The sequence below is a fragment of the Carcharhinus amblyrhynchos genome, chromosome 10, assembly GCF_965287045.1.
Source record: "Carcharhinus amblyrhynchos chromosome 10, sCarAmb.v2.hapA, whole genome shotgun sequence".
In the NCBI taxonomy this organism is placed as follows: Eukaryota; Metazoa; Chordata; class Chondrichthyes; order Carcharhiniformes; family Carcharhinidae; genus Carcharhinus; species Carcharhinus amblyrhynchos.
Window position 1 is genome coordinate 64,470,767 of NC_137333.1, and position 15,464 is coordinate 64,486,230.

Consider the following 15,464-nt stretch of genomic DNA (forward strand, 5'->3'; position numbering starts at 1 on the left):
ATGAGGGAAGAGGCTATCAAAGGATTTTAAGATGAGGTTGAAAATTTTATAATCTGCTGGATCAAGAGGCATTGTAGGTCAGTAAGCACAGGTGATTAGTGAATTGAACTTGGTGGAAGCAAAAAAATGGAGAGCAGAATTTTGAATGAACTCAAATTTACACAAGGTGGAAGTCTAGAGGGAATTCAGTTTCTGAAGTCTGCTCTGCCATTCAACCAGATCATGATGAGATCAATGCACTTTTTCCAAACTATCTCTGTATCCCTTGATGTCATTGGAATCAGTCAATCTCTGCCTTTAACATACTCAGCAGCTGGAATTTTACCAGCATTGGGGCAGGTGAGGCTCGCAAAGTGGCATTCTCCTTTGGCCTCAAGTGGGATCTCACAAGCCTTGAGCAGGTGAGGTGGTAAAATTCTGGTAAATGACTGAGCTTCCACAGTTCTCTGGGTTAGAGAATTACAAAGATTCAAATTAGAGGACAGATTTCATGGTTTGAAGTTGTTGAACTCATCCCAGAAATTAGTGTGGTGAAACTAGGCTGCAGTCTCTCTGTGGCCAATATAGTCTTCCTTAGGTAAGGGGACCAAAACTGCAGACAATATTCTACGTGTGGTCTAACCAAGATTCTATACAATTAAAGCATGACATCTTTACTCCTCTACTCAAATTCTCTCACCATAAAGGTCAACATACCATTTAACTTCCTAATTTCTTGCTGCACCCGCGTGTTAGCTTTTAGTAACAACCTAGGTCTCTTTGGATATCAATACTTCCCAATCTCTCACCATTTCAGAAACACTCTGCACCACTCTCCCTCTGCCAAAATGGATAACTTCACACATATCCACGTTATATTCTATCTGTCATGTTCTTGCCCATTCACTAAGTATGTCCAAAACCATTTGAAGTTTTTTTTGCATCATCCTAAAATTTACATTCCTGCAAACTTGGAAATATTATACTTGACCTTAACATCCAAATCATTGTTATAATTTGTGAACAGCTGGGGCCTAATAACGATCAGTGTGGTACCCCACCAGCATAGCCTACCAACCTGAGAATGCCCTGTTTATTCCTAAACTGTTTTCACAATCCATGCCAATATATTACCCCCAATCCCATGCACTCTAATTTAAGTTGTCACCACCTGTGTGGGACCTTATCGAAAGCCTTTTGAAAAATCAAAAAACTCCATAGCCACTGGTTCCCCCTTATCTATTCTGCTAGTTACATCCACAAAAACTCCCAATAGGTTTTTCAAATATGATTTCCCCTTCATAAAACCATGTTCTGCCCAATCAGATCATTACTTTCCAAATATTCTGTTATCACAATGTTTATAATAGATTCTAACATTTTCCTCACTACTGAAGTCAGGCTAACCAGTCTGTGGTTCTCCATTTTCTCTCTCCCTTCTTAAACAGACCAATTACATTCTTTTCCTTTCCAATCTGCAGGTAGCATTCCAGAATCTATAGAATTTTGGAAAATGACAACAGCATAGATGTGAGTTTTGTCAATAGATGAGTTGAAGTGGGGAGGACTCAGGCAATCTTATGGAAGTGGAAGCAGGTGGTCATGGCAATTCCATGGATATGTGATGGAAATTCCATCAAATACAACACCGTGGTTGTGAATGGTCCAACACAGCCACAGACAGTAACCAGGGAGAGAATTGAAGTTGGTAGAGAATGAGACATGTGGCGGGGGCCTAATACAGTGGCTTCACTCTTCCCAATATTTAGTTGGAGGAAATTTCTGCTTATCCAGTACTGGATGTTGGAAAAGCAGTGTGATAAATGAGAGATGGTGGATCGAAGCCTTCTTGCCTCCTTTGCTATTTCAGGTTACCTGACGCTTGGAAAACGTGGCTAACATTAGTTAAAAATGAAAAGTATGTTAAAATGGAGGCATGCAGCCTCTGTAAAAGGATCTGTCGACCAATTTGCTTCCTGAGAAAGGATTGATTACCTACCCCAGGTCCTGCCTTCATTAAAACCAGAAGTGGTCAGGTTTGAAATGTAAAAGTTTTTAAACTTCTCATCTGATCCAAACCCACCCTTGTTGGGGTTCAAATCATCCCAATTGTGTTGGCTTTTTGCCAGAACAACCTGAGACTAGTCCCATTTGTCTTTATTTGCACCATCACCCTGTAACTTTACTACTTCTGCCTCAAATACATGTGACTAGTGAAAAAGAACACTGACGATTTGATTAAAAGGAAAATACTGCGGATGCTGAAAATATAAAACAAAAATTGAAACTCTGGTTAAACTCAGCAGGTCTAGCAGCATCTGTGGAGAGAGGAACAGAGTTAACGTTTTGAGTCCACATGACTCCTTCGGAGCAACTTCTTCACATGATATTTTAATGATCTTTAATTAGTTGTTATTTTTACCCACAGCTTAATTCGACTGCAAAACAGCTCATTGAGATGGATAAACAGTGCCTGTCAATTGCACAGAACGTTGATGCAGCTCCATCAGCCGCGACCAATGCAGGAGCCAGCCCGGCACCTAGCTCCCCTATAAATTGTGGCGGAGCTGCCAGCGCTGTTCACAGACGTATTGACGGCAAGAAAAATGCCAAGAAACGGCATTCTTTCACTTCGTTCAGCATGTCACACAAGTCTTCCCAAGCCCTCAACAACAGGCACTCGATGGAAATCAGTGCACCAGTTCTCATCAGTTCCAGTGACCCCAGAGCAGTTGCCAGGATTGGAGAAGTACCACACCTATCATCTAGTGCGCCTTCCCAGGTAAAGTAACCTGAGCAAAATATACTAGTATTGATTCAAAGTCACACCTTCTAAAGAAGTGAATTGTCTTCATAAACTCTTTGGTTTGAAGCTTTGTATGTTCTGGAGATCTACTCATAAAAATTAGGAAGGGACTGGATGGTGATTGGGATAGGATTTCCCCATTAGTGACTAATGTTGCCAACTTTCCAGGATTGTCCTGGAGTCTCCAGGAATAAAGATCCTGATGCAAGCAACTTAGGAAAAGAAATCAGTATTGGAACAAATATGTGCATTTTTGTTTCAATTTTTTGGAGTCTTTATTTATTACTCATTGAGGCAAAGAAAAGCTTTGCCTGACTAGGTGGGGTGGTTAGAGGTGAGAGTTCATGTGATGAAATCTCTGGGAATACATCTGACCAGGGCTGGCAACCTTCTCAATAATAATTCATAGATCCCCCATATTGAATAAAACAGAATATGGGGAAAAACTCCCACAAGAAGCCTACACCATCAAACTGCATGTTGTTTCACAATTAACTGACAGTCTCCGAAAGGTCTCAAAAATAACTCCAATAGAAAGTAGCAAATGGCGTGTCTGCTATAGAGTAAGCGCTCTTTTGAGGCTTTGGCTAAATCATATTGTCAGAATAGTGTAGAGAAAGTTTTATTCCACAACTTATTTGTGAATGCTCACTGCTGACATTGAGTACTTGAAATGGCAAAATGTTCCATTCTCAATTACTAACATCCTTCATTGCAAATGTAATTTAAAGATATATATTGAAAATCCAATTTATGTATTTTTTTTAAAAGCTTATTTCCAGGAATGTACAACTGAAAATGACTTCATGATGCTATCCGCTGTTTTAGCAGAGCTATTCACCTCTGTTATAAATACTGCTGGTAATGTCTATATTAATACACTCAAGCGGTTATTACACAACATTTCACATTAAGCCTAATTTTCTTGTTCCTCTGTCCTGCGTTCCATGTTCACAGTAAAATAGATTTGACCACGTCTTCTATGATCTGAAATTTCTGCTCATATTGCTCCCATGGAATGATATAACATTTCTGAAATCTGATCACTACCCATTAAATACATAAGAACATTAGAAATAGGAACAGGAATCAGCCCACTTAGTACTTCGATCCCGTTCCAGCATTCAAAAAGCTCACCGCAGAATTATTATGCCACAGAAATGGGCCATTCGGCCCATCATCGTTATTCTTCTGCCTTAGCTCCAACTTCCCTTAATTCCCCTAGCACTCAAATATTTGTCGAGATCTAACTTGAATGTACTGAACAATTGACCTTATACAGCTCTGTGCAATAGAGAATTCCAAAGATTCACAAGCCTTTGAGTGAAGAGATTTCTCATCTCAGTCCTAAATGATGCATGGGTGACCTACCTACATCAAAAGGTTTTAAAAAGGGTAGCTGCAAAGATAGTGAATACAGTGCTTGTGATTCCCTAGGTTCCAGAATTGTGGATCAGAAGATAACAAAAGTAATACTGCTATTCAAGGAGGAAGGGAGAGAAGAAATGGAGAACTATAGGCTAGTTAGCTTGACATCAGCAGTAGGAAAAATGTTATAATTATTATTAGGGACATCATAGAAGGACAACTGGAAAATTAAACTATGATTAAGTGAGATCAAGATAGGTTTATGAAATGACAGATCTCTTCATGTTTTTGAGCTAGTAATTGGAATAATTGATAAGAGAGAACTAATGGGGAGAAAGCAGGAATAGGCTATTGAGTTGGACGATCAGTCATGATCGTGATGAATGGCAGAGCAGGCTTGAAGGGTCAAGTGGCCTCCTCCTATCTTCTATGTTTATGAATGCTGTTAGTTGGGTTTTCAAAAAATATTTAATCAAGTGCCACTTAAAAAGTTACTACACAAGGTAAGGGCTCATGGGATTAGGGTTAATGTATAAAGTTTGGATTGAAAATTGGTTAAAAGAAAACATACAGTAGGAATAAATGGGTAATTGGCAGACTGGTGGTACACCCAGAGGATTAATATTTGCCCTCTTGTTTACAGTCTGTATCAATAACTTAGATGAGGGAAGAAGTGTAATGTGGCAGAGTTTGCTTACAATACAAAGTTAGTGGGAAGCAAGCAGTGAGGAGGACACAAAAGAGGATGCAGAGGAATATAAACAATTAAGGTGAGTGGACAGGAACTTGAGAGAGGTAACATAATAGGGCAAAATGTGAAGTTATCCACTTTGGTAGGAAAATTTTTAAAAAGTAAATTATTCTTTGAATGGTGAGATATCAGGAAATATGTCCATTTGGAGGGACCTGTGTGTTTTGTACATGAATCACGGAAAGTTAACATGAAGGTACAGTATGCAATTAGGAAGGGAAATTATATTTTAGCTTTTGTTACAAAGCGATTGGAGTAAAAAGAATAAATGAAATCTCACCTCACTACACTTACGCAATTGACTCGCCTGGTGAAGGAGCAGCGCTCCAAAAGCTCATGATTCCAAATAAACCTGTTGGACTTTAACTTGTGTTGTGCGACTTCTTACTATATCCATCCCCAGTCCAACACCACAATTAAACAAGGCATTGTTGAGGCCACACCTGGAGTGCTGTGCGCAACTTGCTTTTCTTAGCTAAGGAAGGACATACTTGCGCTCGAGGGAGCGCAATATAAGTTGTCTATAAAGATTGCTGGGTGAGGCAATTGTTCTATAAGAGATTGAGTAGAATGGGTCAATTTCTCTGGAGTTTAGAGGAATGGGATATGGGAATGATGCATGAAGGTGATGTTGAGCCTCTTATTGAATCATGGAGTAGGCTTGAAATGCTGAACAGTCTATTTCTGCTCCTATTTCTTCTGATCTTAGGTTGAACTGGGAAAATGTTTACTTGATACAGGACTCTTCAGCCGATATTCACGTGACCATGCAGCGTCTCTGAAGTTCCCACGCAGGCTGAACATAAGTCAGCTTGTTTAAGTTAAAGCATGTGTACGGCCATGCAATTACATTTGAAAGGCCTGCATACTCTGACCAAACATTTAGTCAACTGACCTAGTATCTCATTATGAGGCAAGGTGTCATTCTTTGCTTTATAATGGTCCTGTGAAGCGCCTTAAGACATTTTATGTTAAAGGGGCTGGATGAATGTATGTTGTTATTGAAGTAGCTCAGAATCATAATGATTTAGAAGTGCAGCCTGATCAATGATTTTTGTTCTAAATCCACCTTGTCTTTTATATTTCTTAGGCTTCACCTCTTAATGCTAATGCAGCTGCTGGCGCAGTGGGACCTAGACCAGGAGCCACCATAGGGGACCAGGCAACAGCATCAAAGACACAACTACCACTCAATATGTAAGTTATCATTCAGATTAAAGCTCAGTAGTCTGAATATTGCACATTCAAACATCTGCATCAGAGTGACGTGTGCTGTGCCTGTGAAACTGACTTGGGAATGGGTTTTGCCATGTATCACCTTCCTGGTGTTCCTGTGCTTGCTTGGCAAGAATTGCAATGCATGGTCAGGTGGGATAAACCACACAGATGTGACCTAAATGAGCTCATCCACCACTTTTTTCAGGAACTCTCCCACCTTGTTAAGCCAGACAGCAATTATCCAAAGTGTAATACTTAGACCAAAGGACCTGGAAGGAATTTCTGGTGGATGTGTAATTATGCTGCCAAGTTTGAACTTCAGTGAAATGAGAATTGCTGTGGTGAGATGGAGAAGTTAGGGTGTTGTTGTCTTAAATGAGTGAATTCCAGTTTGTTGACTTCCTCAGGTCTGAAGCTACTGGTTCTACTGGGGATTAGAGTCATAGAGGTTTACAGCATGGAGACAGGCCCTTCGGCCCAACTTGTCCATGCCGCCTTTTTTTTAAAACCCCTAAGCTAATCCCAATTGCCCGCATTTGAACCATATCTTCTATACCCATCTTATCCATGTAACTATCTAAATGCTTTTTAAAAAAACAAAATTGTACCCGCTTCTACTACTACCTCTGCAGCTTGTTCCAGACACTCTGTGTGAAAAAATTGACCCTTCTGGACACTTTGGTATCTCTCCCCTCTCACCTTAAACCTATGCCTCTAGCTTTAGACTCCCCTACCTTCGGGAAAAGATATTGACTATCTATCTTATCTATGCCCCTCATTATTTTATAAACCTCTATAACGTCGACCCTCAGCCTCCTACGCCCAGTCTATCCAGCCTCTTCTTATTACTCAAACCATCAAGTCCTGGTAGCATCCTAGTAAATCTTTTCTGCACTCTTTCCAGTTTAATAATATCCTTTCTATAATAGGGTGACCAGAACTGTACCCAGTTTTCCAAGTATGGCCTTACTAATGTCTTGTACAACTTCAACAAGACGTCCCAATTCCTGTATTCAATGTTCTGACTGATGAAACCAAGCATGCCGAATGCCTTCTTAACCACTCTGTCCACCTGTGACTCCACTTTCGAAGAGCTATGAACATATACCCTGAGATCTCTTTGTTCTGTAACTCTCCCCAATGCCCTATCATTAACTGAGTAAGTCCTGCCCTGGTCCAATCTACCAAAATGCGTCACCTTGCATTTGTCTAAATTAAACTCTGGTGTAAATGATGTAAAGCAGTCAAACAGATCACGAAATGGGGAACACACTTTGGGGAAATTGAGAACCCAGTATGACATCTGGGCTTACCATTATATTTGGTATTCCTTGATCCAGAAACACATAAGGTTCTATATGCAGGGTGCCAACAATGGCTTTGCCTCATTACCACCTCATTACCCCTCCATCTCCCTAAATTGTCAAGCTGCTTGTCCAACATACAATCCTAAATGGACGGAAATTCTTCTGTAAAATCAAAGCCACTGTTTTCATTCCCTATCACAAATACTGTTCCTTAGCCACCAGTTCCATTGTTCTCCCTTGGTGCTGTCAAGACAATTCACAAATAAAATCAGAAAATCTAGGAAATGATCAGCAAGTCTGGCAGCACTTGTGGAGAGAGGGAGAGAGAGACAGGGTTAACATTTCATGCTGATGATCTTTCATCAGAATTGGCTTGATTTTAGTGAAAGGTCATCAAATAATTCTGTTTCTCTTGCTCCAGTGATGCTGCCTCTGGCCTGCCCCTGTGGCCTGTTGAGCACCTCCAGGTTGCAGATTGGAGGGCTGGTGTTTGTTGAGTTGCCCAGGTGTTAGATCTGGTTTTAAACTAACATTTTGTGGCTAACTATCTAGGTAAGTTGCACAGATCTATCTCAAGTCTCTTGACTGGCTCAGAATCGGAGACATTCACAGGTGGTCTTGGGCAAGTTTTAACTTCCTGGGCAATTTTTACTTTGGATGACACATCAGGACTTCTGCATGTCCTGATGAGCATCTTTTATCATATGTCCAGTCTCTGACGATCCAGAGACTGTAAGATGTGAGCCCAGGCATTTGGATGGTGCTGTCAAAGGAGTTGTGGTGAGTTACTGGAATGTATCTTTCATAATGCTACTACTGTGCATCAGTGATGGGGTAATGGATGTTTAAGATAATGGATCAAATCAAATGGACTGCTTTGTCCTGGAAGGTGTCAAGTTTTTTAAATGTTGTAGGAACACCACTCATTCAGATAATCCAATACACTCTTAATTTACATCTTGTAGATGGTGGACAGATTTAGGAGAGTCAGGAGGTGAGTTACTTGCTGCAGAATTCTTAGCCTTTGACCTTGTCTTGTAGCCACAGTATTTATCTGGCTAGTCCAGTTAAGTTTCTGGTCACTGGTAACCCCAAGGATGTTGATAGTCAGGGAATCAGTGAGGGTGATGCCATTCAATGCTAAGGTGAGTTAGTTACATTCTCTCTTTTAGGAGGTGGTCATTGCATAACACTTGTGTGGTGCAAATGTTACTTGCATCTTATCAGCCCAAGCCTGATGATTATCCAGTCTTGCTGCATGTGGGCATTGACAGCTTCATTATCTGAGAAGTTGGAACTTAACATTTTTGCAATCATCAGCAAACATCTTGACTTCTGCCTTTTGATGGAGGGAAGACCAATGATGAAGCAACTGAAGGTGGTTGAGTCTCTAGGACATTACCCTGAGGAACTCCTGCAGCCATATTCTTGGGCTGAGATGATTGGCCTTCAACAAGCACCTTTGTCTTCCTTTGAGCTGTTGAAACCCTCACCCCTGTTTTTGTTTCCTTTATGCTTGATTATTACACTGCACTGCTTGCCAGCATTCCATCTTCCACCCCTGCATAATTTGAACTCATTTGATACTCTACTGCTTGCATCCTAACTCACACCAAATCCCTTTCACCTATCAGCCCATATTCACTGACCTATATTGGTCTTCTTTGGGCAACAACTGTAAATCGAAATTATTTCCAATTCTCTCCAAGGCTTTGCCCCACCCTACCTCTGTAAACACCTCCATACTCTCTGTGCCTCTCTAACCCTGGCCTCTTGTCATCCCTGAGTTTAATTGGTCCACCATTAACAGACATGGCTTCAGATGTTAGGATCCTAAGCTCTGCAATCCCTTCACTAAACCCTTCTGAGAGTCTTCTCTCTTTTGTGACGCTCCTTTAAGAACCTACTTCTTTGACCCCTGTCCTAATATCTGGTTGTCAATTTTATTTGAAGCACTTTGGTAGATTTACTATATTAAAGGTGGGCAGTTAAATGCAAGTTGTTGCTGTGAAAGGCAAGTTAACATTGGAGCAGGGAGAATAATGCCTCATCAGAGGAGACTGAGGAGGGTAAGGAGTTATCCAGAAGGAAGACAGTACGAACAGAAAATATTTCTCCTGCAGCTTCTTAAGCAATAACGTGTGAGGACCTTTGGGGGTGAATCATTAATTTCTGACCCAAATGTGAATGAAGCTATAATTTGGAAGCTCAAACCGCTTACAGGTTCATATCCTGCTTGAACGTAGTGGACAGGCTGGAGAGACCAAAAGGTGCTCTGCTGCAGACCACCCATTGTGAGAGAGCCAGCCAGTAGCTTAGGCCTGGAGGGGGTGACCTGATTTCCAGAGTGCGTTGAGCAGAATGGCAATATTTTTTGTGTAAGCCGGAGCTGGGTGAATTGCTAGTACCGCTGGCCTTTGCAGTGGATACCTGTGGAGGCAGCTCTTCAATCCTCACAGGCACTCAGAGCAGATAGCACAATGAATTCTGTGGCATGTAAAAACGCATCTGGAAGCTGGCTCAGGGACAGATTTGAACTTCTTTTTTCAAACAAAAAAAATCAGTTGGGGATTATGTTAAAGATGAACGTATGAGGAAAAAAATGTAATCTTATTTCACAGCGGCTTACTATATCAGCATATAGCACATGTGTTTGACTTAATTATCAAACAATTCTGTTTCTTCTGGCCAATGAAGCACAATTGGGTTTCATTCCACTCCTGTTACATGGTGAATCATACAAAACACTTTGAACTAAGTGTCCCCAGAGGCATTTGGTAAAATATTCAGATTTCACAGTACATGTCAACGAAAGGCACTGCCAATGAAAAGTCAGATTATAAAACCTCAGGGTAGTAGCTAAAATGCAGAAGCTGGTACACTACAAATCTTTGTTTTTCTGACATTGATCAAGTTTAGAGTAATATGTTATGGCTAGGAGTAGTTGTGGTTCAAAATCATGTTGGTTACCAGTATTAGCTCTTACCATTGTTTAACTACTAAAAAAGAAGTTACGTAAAAGATCATTCAGTTTGATATCTTTGTTAACTTGGATCCTAATGAGTACCCATACCTGAGGTTAATCATTAATGCCAAGTTAAGTCGACATCATATCTGCTTCTGCTCTAATCCAGAATACTGGAATTGATTTTTAAATCTTAAACAAAACTGGATTTACATAATGACTTTTACATTCTCAAGATACCACACTACATTTCACAGTCAATTAATTTTTTTGAAATACAGTCACTGTTGTTTCGGTAGCAAAGGCAGCTGTCAACACGCATAAGGAATTAGGAGTCAGCATTGGAACGAACTGAGATTTTTAGGATACAGACTTGCGCCTGCAGTGAACCACATAGCCTTTTCTCAGAGAAAAATAAAAATGTGCATTTAGATAGCACTTCTCATGACCTTGGGACTGCCCAAAACACTTTATATCATGTTATTATAATGATATAATATTTTGGGCTTATTTACTGTCAAGGATACAACGCGCCAATCACTCAAAAGGGAACAGATAATCACATCTTGGGTTCATTTATTAAGATTAGGCACATGAGAACACTTATTCCACGTATAAAGCTTGATGGCATCAGAGCTGTGTGCTGTCCTCTTCCCAAAACAATTTTATTGTTTTCATTCTAAGTGCTAGGTCGACTTTATACCGGGAGTGTTTCAGATCTGACTTTTATGCCCGTTTTTAGTCTCTGTCCATTCCCCCCATACACAGTCTGCTACAAAATTTTCAGTGCATCACATTCACACTGCAGAAGCCAGTGGGCGGGGCTTAAAGTGCCCAAAAGACTGCAGAGGGAGGTAGTGCACATGTGCAGGCCTCTGATGCTGCACATGCAATAGCAGGGGTCTGACAAAAGAGAGAGTTGTCAGGCCCCTGCTACTGCAGGCAGCCTGAAGCAGCTCCCCCCCCCTCCGCCCCGACTCTGCTGCAATCACAGGGGCCTGCAGCCCAAGATACAGCCCCCACCAAGTCATCCACCATCCAGGTTAATCGTGGATGCCCTCCCCCACCGATCATGGACCGGCAGCCCCCCTTCTCCCCACCACCTCCCCCCCCCCCCCCCCCCAACCAATTGTGGACCACAGAGTGGCAGTGGGCCTCCTCCCCCATTAGTCCCGCCCACACTGGTCCTTCCCCCATTAGACCCAGTTCCTGGCACTGTCTGCTGGGCATCCAGGTCCCAGTGTGGCACTGCCAGCCTGCCACTGCCCAAGGGGCACCCCCCTTGCCCTCAGCCTCGGGGGGGGGGGGGAGGTGTGGGTGCGGAGGGCCTCAATAGTCTCTGGTTCCGCTGGTGAGGCCAGGTCGATTGCTCCCCGTTCATGAGGAACATGTCCATTCTTTGCCATCATGAACCTTTCCCGGAGAGATCACAGACGGGGGGGGTTGGAGCCAGAACGATTGAGTGTTTGGCTAGGTAAGCAGATGCGAATGTTAATTTCAATAGATTTAAATATATTAATTTGCTTCTCGCCCATTTCCGGTGAGAGACTTACCGCAATGGATATCTGGCGCTTGTAAAATGGCACCGGCCACAAAAACTGGTGCTGACTGCACTCGGTGCTTGACGACCCACTTTACCACTGTGTCGCACCCGAAAACGGGCGCAAAGACCAGATCACATGACACATTTCCCTTCTAGTGATATCATCCCTTAAAGGCATATAACTACACTTCACAACCAATGAGGTGCTTTCTTTGACGTGTAATCACTGCTGTGGTGTAGCTGCAGCCAGTCTGTGCAAAGCAAGTTCCCAAGAATGTTACAATTTTTGGGACCCTTTTTGGGACCCTTCAGCAATCAGTATTTGCCAGAACAGTGAGGATAACTTTCCTGTCTTCTTTGAGATTGTATCATGGAATTTTTTACCTGAGAGGGCAGACTGAGCCTGAGTTTAATGCCTCGTCTGACAAACAGCACCTCCAAAGGTGCAGCACTACTTCAGCTCTGCGTTGTGGTGTCAGCCTACATTTTTGTGCTCAAGTCCTGGAGTGGGACTTGAATTCACAACCATCTGACACGGAGGCAAGAATGTTGTGGCTAAGCTGTGGCTGATTTAGGACACAAATGTCAAATTGGGTAAATCGCAGTTGTTAAATTCTTGGTAGCCAGTCAGTCATCATGCTCTAAAGCTACAACTTCTTTCCAAATACACAACGTCTTCCAAATACTACAACTTCTTTCCAAATACAATTGGGTTTATGCTCCTGAGCATTAAAACTGCTGTGAGATAAACTGTGGGGCTTTTACTGTACAGAACTGCTTCACAAGGTTGTTCTTTACTTTCATCTTGTTGTCCTCTTGCTGTTGAAATTGTCCTGATTACAGGGCAGATGTTTTCTAACAGCAATGAATGCATAACGATCTGAAAAAAGAATATAGCTGCTACCAGCAAGACTGACGTTTTCACTATTCTTTGCCCATGTTATGAAGGGGCTTGAGCTTCATCTGGCTGGACAGCGTCCTCAAATTCTGGAGATGTTGTTGGAACAAAGATTAACATGCGTAGTTTATTGAAAAAAGGATTAATTTTTGGTACAAGTTACTTGTGTGGGTGAATAACAATAACATGTCATCACCTCCACATGGAGAGTTGGAGGAGCTTCAAACTCCCAGGCATGCAAAAGCTATGTTGTTTTGCGGTGGTCATGACGATCTGATCCCTTGGCTCCCTAACTCTTCCTGGCACTGCAGTGTAGGAGCTGGTGCCCTCGAAAGGTAAAGGGTTTTGGTCTGTCCAGTATCGTAGTAAAAATGTAAAAAACCCAAAAATAGTTTAAGTTCTGTCTTGGCCAAAAATATGGCTTCCGTACTGTGAGGAAGCCTTTTATGAAATGTGGGCAGAGAGTTGTGTTAATGAAGGCTTACAGCTTTATTCCCCCTGTTGCTTTGTTCATGTCACCTGTGTGTTTTTTGCCCTTTTCCTGCTGCCTCCTTTTGCCATGCTCCCATCCTTTCTAATCAAATGCCCAACCCTTTCTCCTGTTCCCCCTCTGCCAATCTGCCCCCAGCAAAAACTCAATGTCATCACATCCCCACTGTGATGTGGCAACTAGCTTTGTTATCTAAAATTATAAGGACTACATTTTAGAGTACAAGTATTCTAGAGTAATGTACATTTTAGAGTACAAGCAAAGACAGCAGATTACCTTCCCTAAAGGACATTAGTGAACCAAGTAGGTTTTTACAACAACGGACAATGGTTTTATGGTCAGTGTTAGGCTTTTAATTCCAGATTTTGTATTGAATTCAAATTTCATCATCTGCCATGGTGGAATCCAAACCTGGGTCCACAGAGCATTACTCTGGGTCTCTGGATCACTAGCGACAATACCACTACATCACCACCTCCCCTAGATTTACTTGTACTTGTTTTATTTCAGTATATTGTACTTGTTGCTCACTATGTAGTCTACTGTACACTTAGGAGACCAAACAGACAGGATGACCCTAAGCTGCAAGTCACCTGTCATTTTAATTCTCCACCTTGCTCTTATTCTCAACCTCCTGTCCCCAGTTTCCTGCAAAGTTTCAGTGAAGTTTAAAGCAACCTTGAGAAACAACATCTCATTTTCCTACTGGACACATCTGGACGTAACATGATGTTCAACAATTCTAGAGCAGAACCTCCACCCCATTTTATTTCCTTTTTCTTACTTTTCTTTCTCTCTTGTTCCTTTTTCCCTTTCCTCTGCTTTTGGATAACAGTGACACTCATGATCCTGCCATTCGCACTTACTCTAGACACATCTTTTGTGTCTTAACTTGGCCCATCACTACTCCCTTTGGTCTTGCACCATGAACCTTTTGTCTTTTTATCACCACTGCCCTCCACCTTATCAGAGAGCTTTCCTTTGTGTTTTTTCACACCCTCACCTCCCTTTCACTTGCTCAAAACTTATTACCTTTCTCTTTTCCAATTTCTGATAAAAGGTCACAGATCTGGACTATTAGCCAGGATTTAGGCCAGATCTGCTGCCGGCGGAATGGAAAATGTAAAGAGGTACCGGCAAGGCTGGAAAATCTTTACCATTTCCTCTGTTTCTCTCTCCACACAATATTCATTAAGTATTTCCATGTTTCCTGCTTCTATTTAAGACCTCCAGCATCCACAGTACTTTGCTTTTCTTCCTAAAGCCTGGAATTCCCCCTCAAACATCTTCATGGTCTCTACCTCTCCCTTTCTTCCTTTAAGATGCTTCCTAACACTGACCTCTTTGATCTGTCCTAATCCCTCTGTATGTGACTCAGTATAAAATATTGTGAGATGGTGCTATTAGGTACTTTGGAATGTTTTATTATGTTATTGGTGCCATATAAATGGAAGTTGTTACTGCATAACTTGAAGTTCTTGCAAAGCTATGAATGTTGCAACACATTTATTACAGATTTGCCAGGAATTTGCTCAGAGTTGGTCCCACTCTGTTGCTGTAGCTTTATTGGAAGTGCAGTGAAAACCACATCTAATCTTCAGTGAGCAGCATTTTTCTTCTTGAGGGGTTTTTGGAAGGATATTTCATATTTTTAGTTAAGCTTCTCACACTGCTGGAAAAATAGTGAGAAACACATTTCTCCTTTGAATATTTTTTTTCTCCAGAAATAGGATTTATGATATAACAATTCTGTACATCCCATATTTAGAGGCTTGAGAATTACCTGAAATCTCACTTCCCTCAGTGAATGAATTGTGCCGGTTTTGCATTAGGCCTCATAAGACTATAAGATGTAGGAAGACAAGTAGGCCATTCAACCCATCGTGTCTACTCCACCATTCATGACTCATCTGATATTCTAATCCTCAACTCCACTTTCCTGTCTTATCCCCATAACCCATAAATCCTTTACTAATTAAAAATCTATCTCAACCTTGAACGTTCTTAATGATCCAAATCTCCATATCTCTTTGTGGTAAAGAATTCCACAGATTCACTATCCTCTGAGAGAAGAAATTCCTCTTCACCTCTTCACTGAGGCGGCACGGTGGCACAGTGATTAGCACTTCTGCCTCACAG

At 41.6% G+C, this 15,464-nt stretch overlaps 1 protein-coding gene across 2 annotated transcripts in view; it reads left to right on the forward strand.

Moving 5' to 3' along the window:
* The window catches only part of LOC145349004 (E3 ubiquitin-protein ligase SH3RF3-like), a 312,100-nt gene that overhangs the window by 262,649 nt on the left and 33,987 nt on the right, over positions 1-15,464 (forward strand). For both annotated transcript variants that reach the window (XM_080197200.1, XM_080197201.1), the window contains 2 exons: positions 2,408-2,761; positions 5,995-6,101. In XM_080197200.1, the coding sequence (XP_080053326.1) occupies positions 2,408-2,761; positions 5,995-6,101 (461 nt within the window). The remainder of the gene's footprint in view (positions 1-2,407; positions 2,762-5,994; positions 6,102-15,464) is intronic.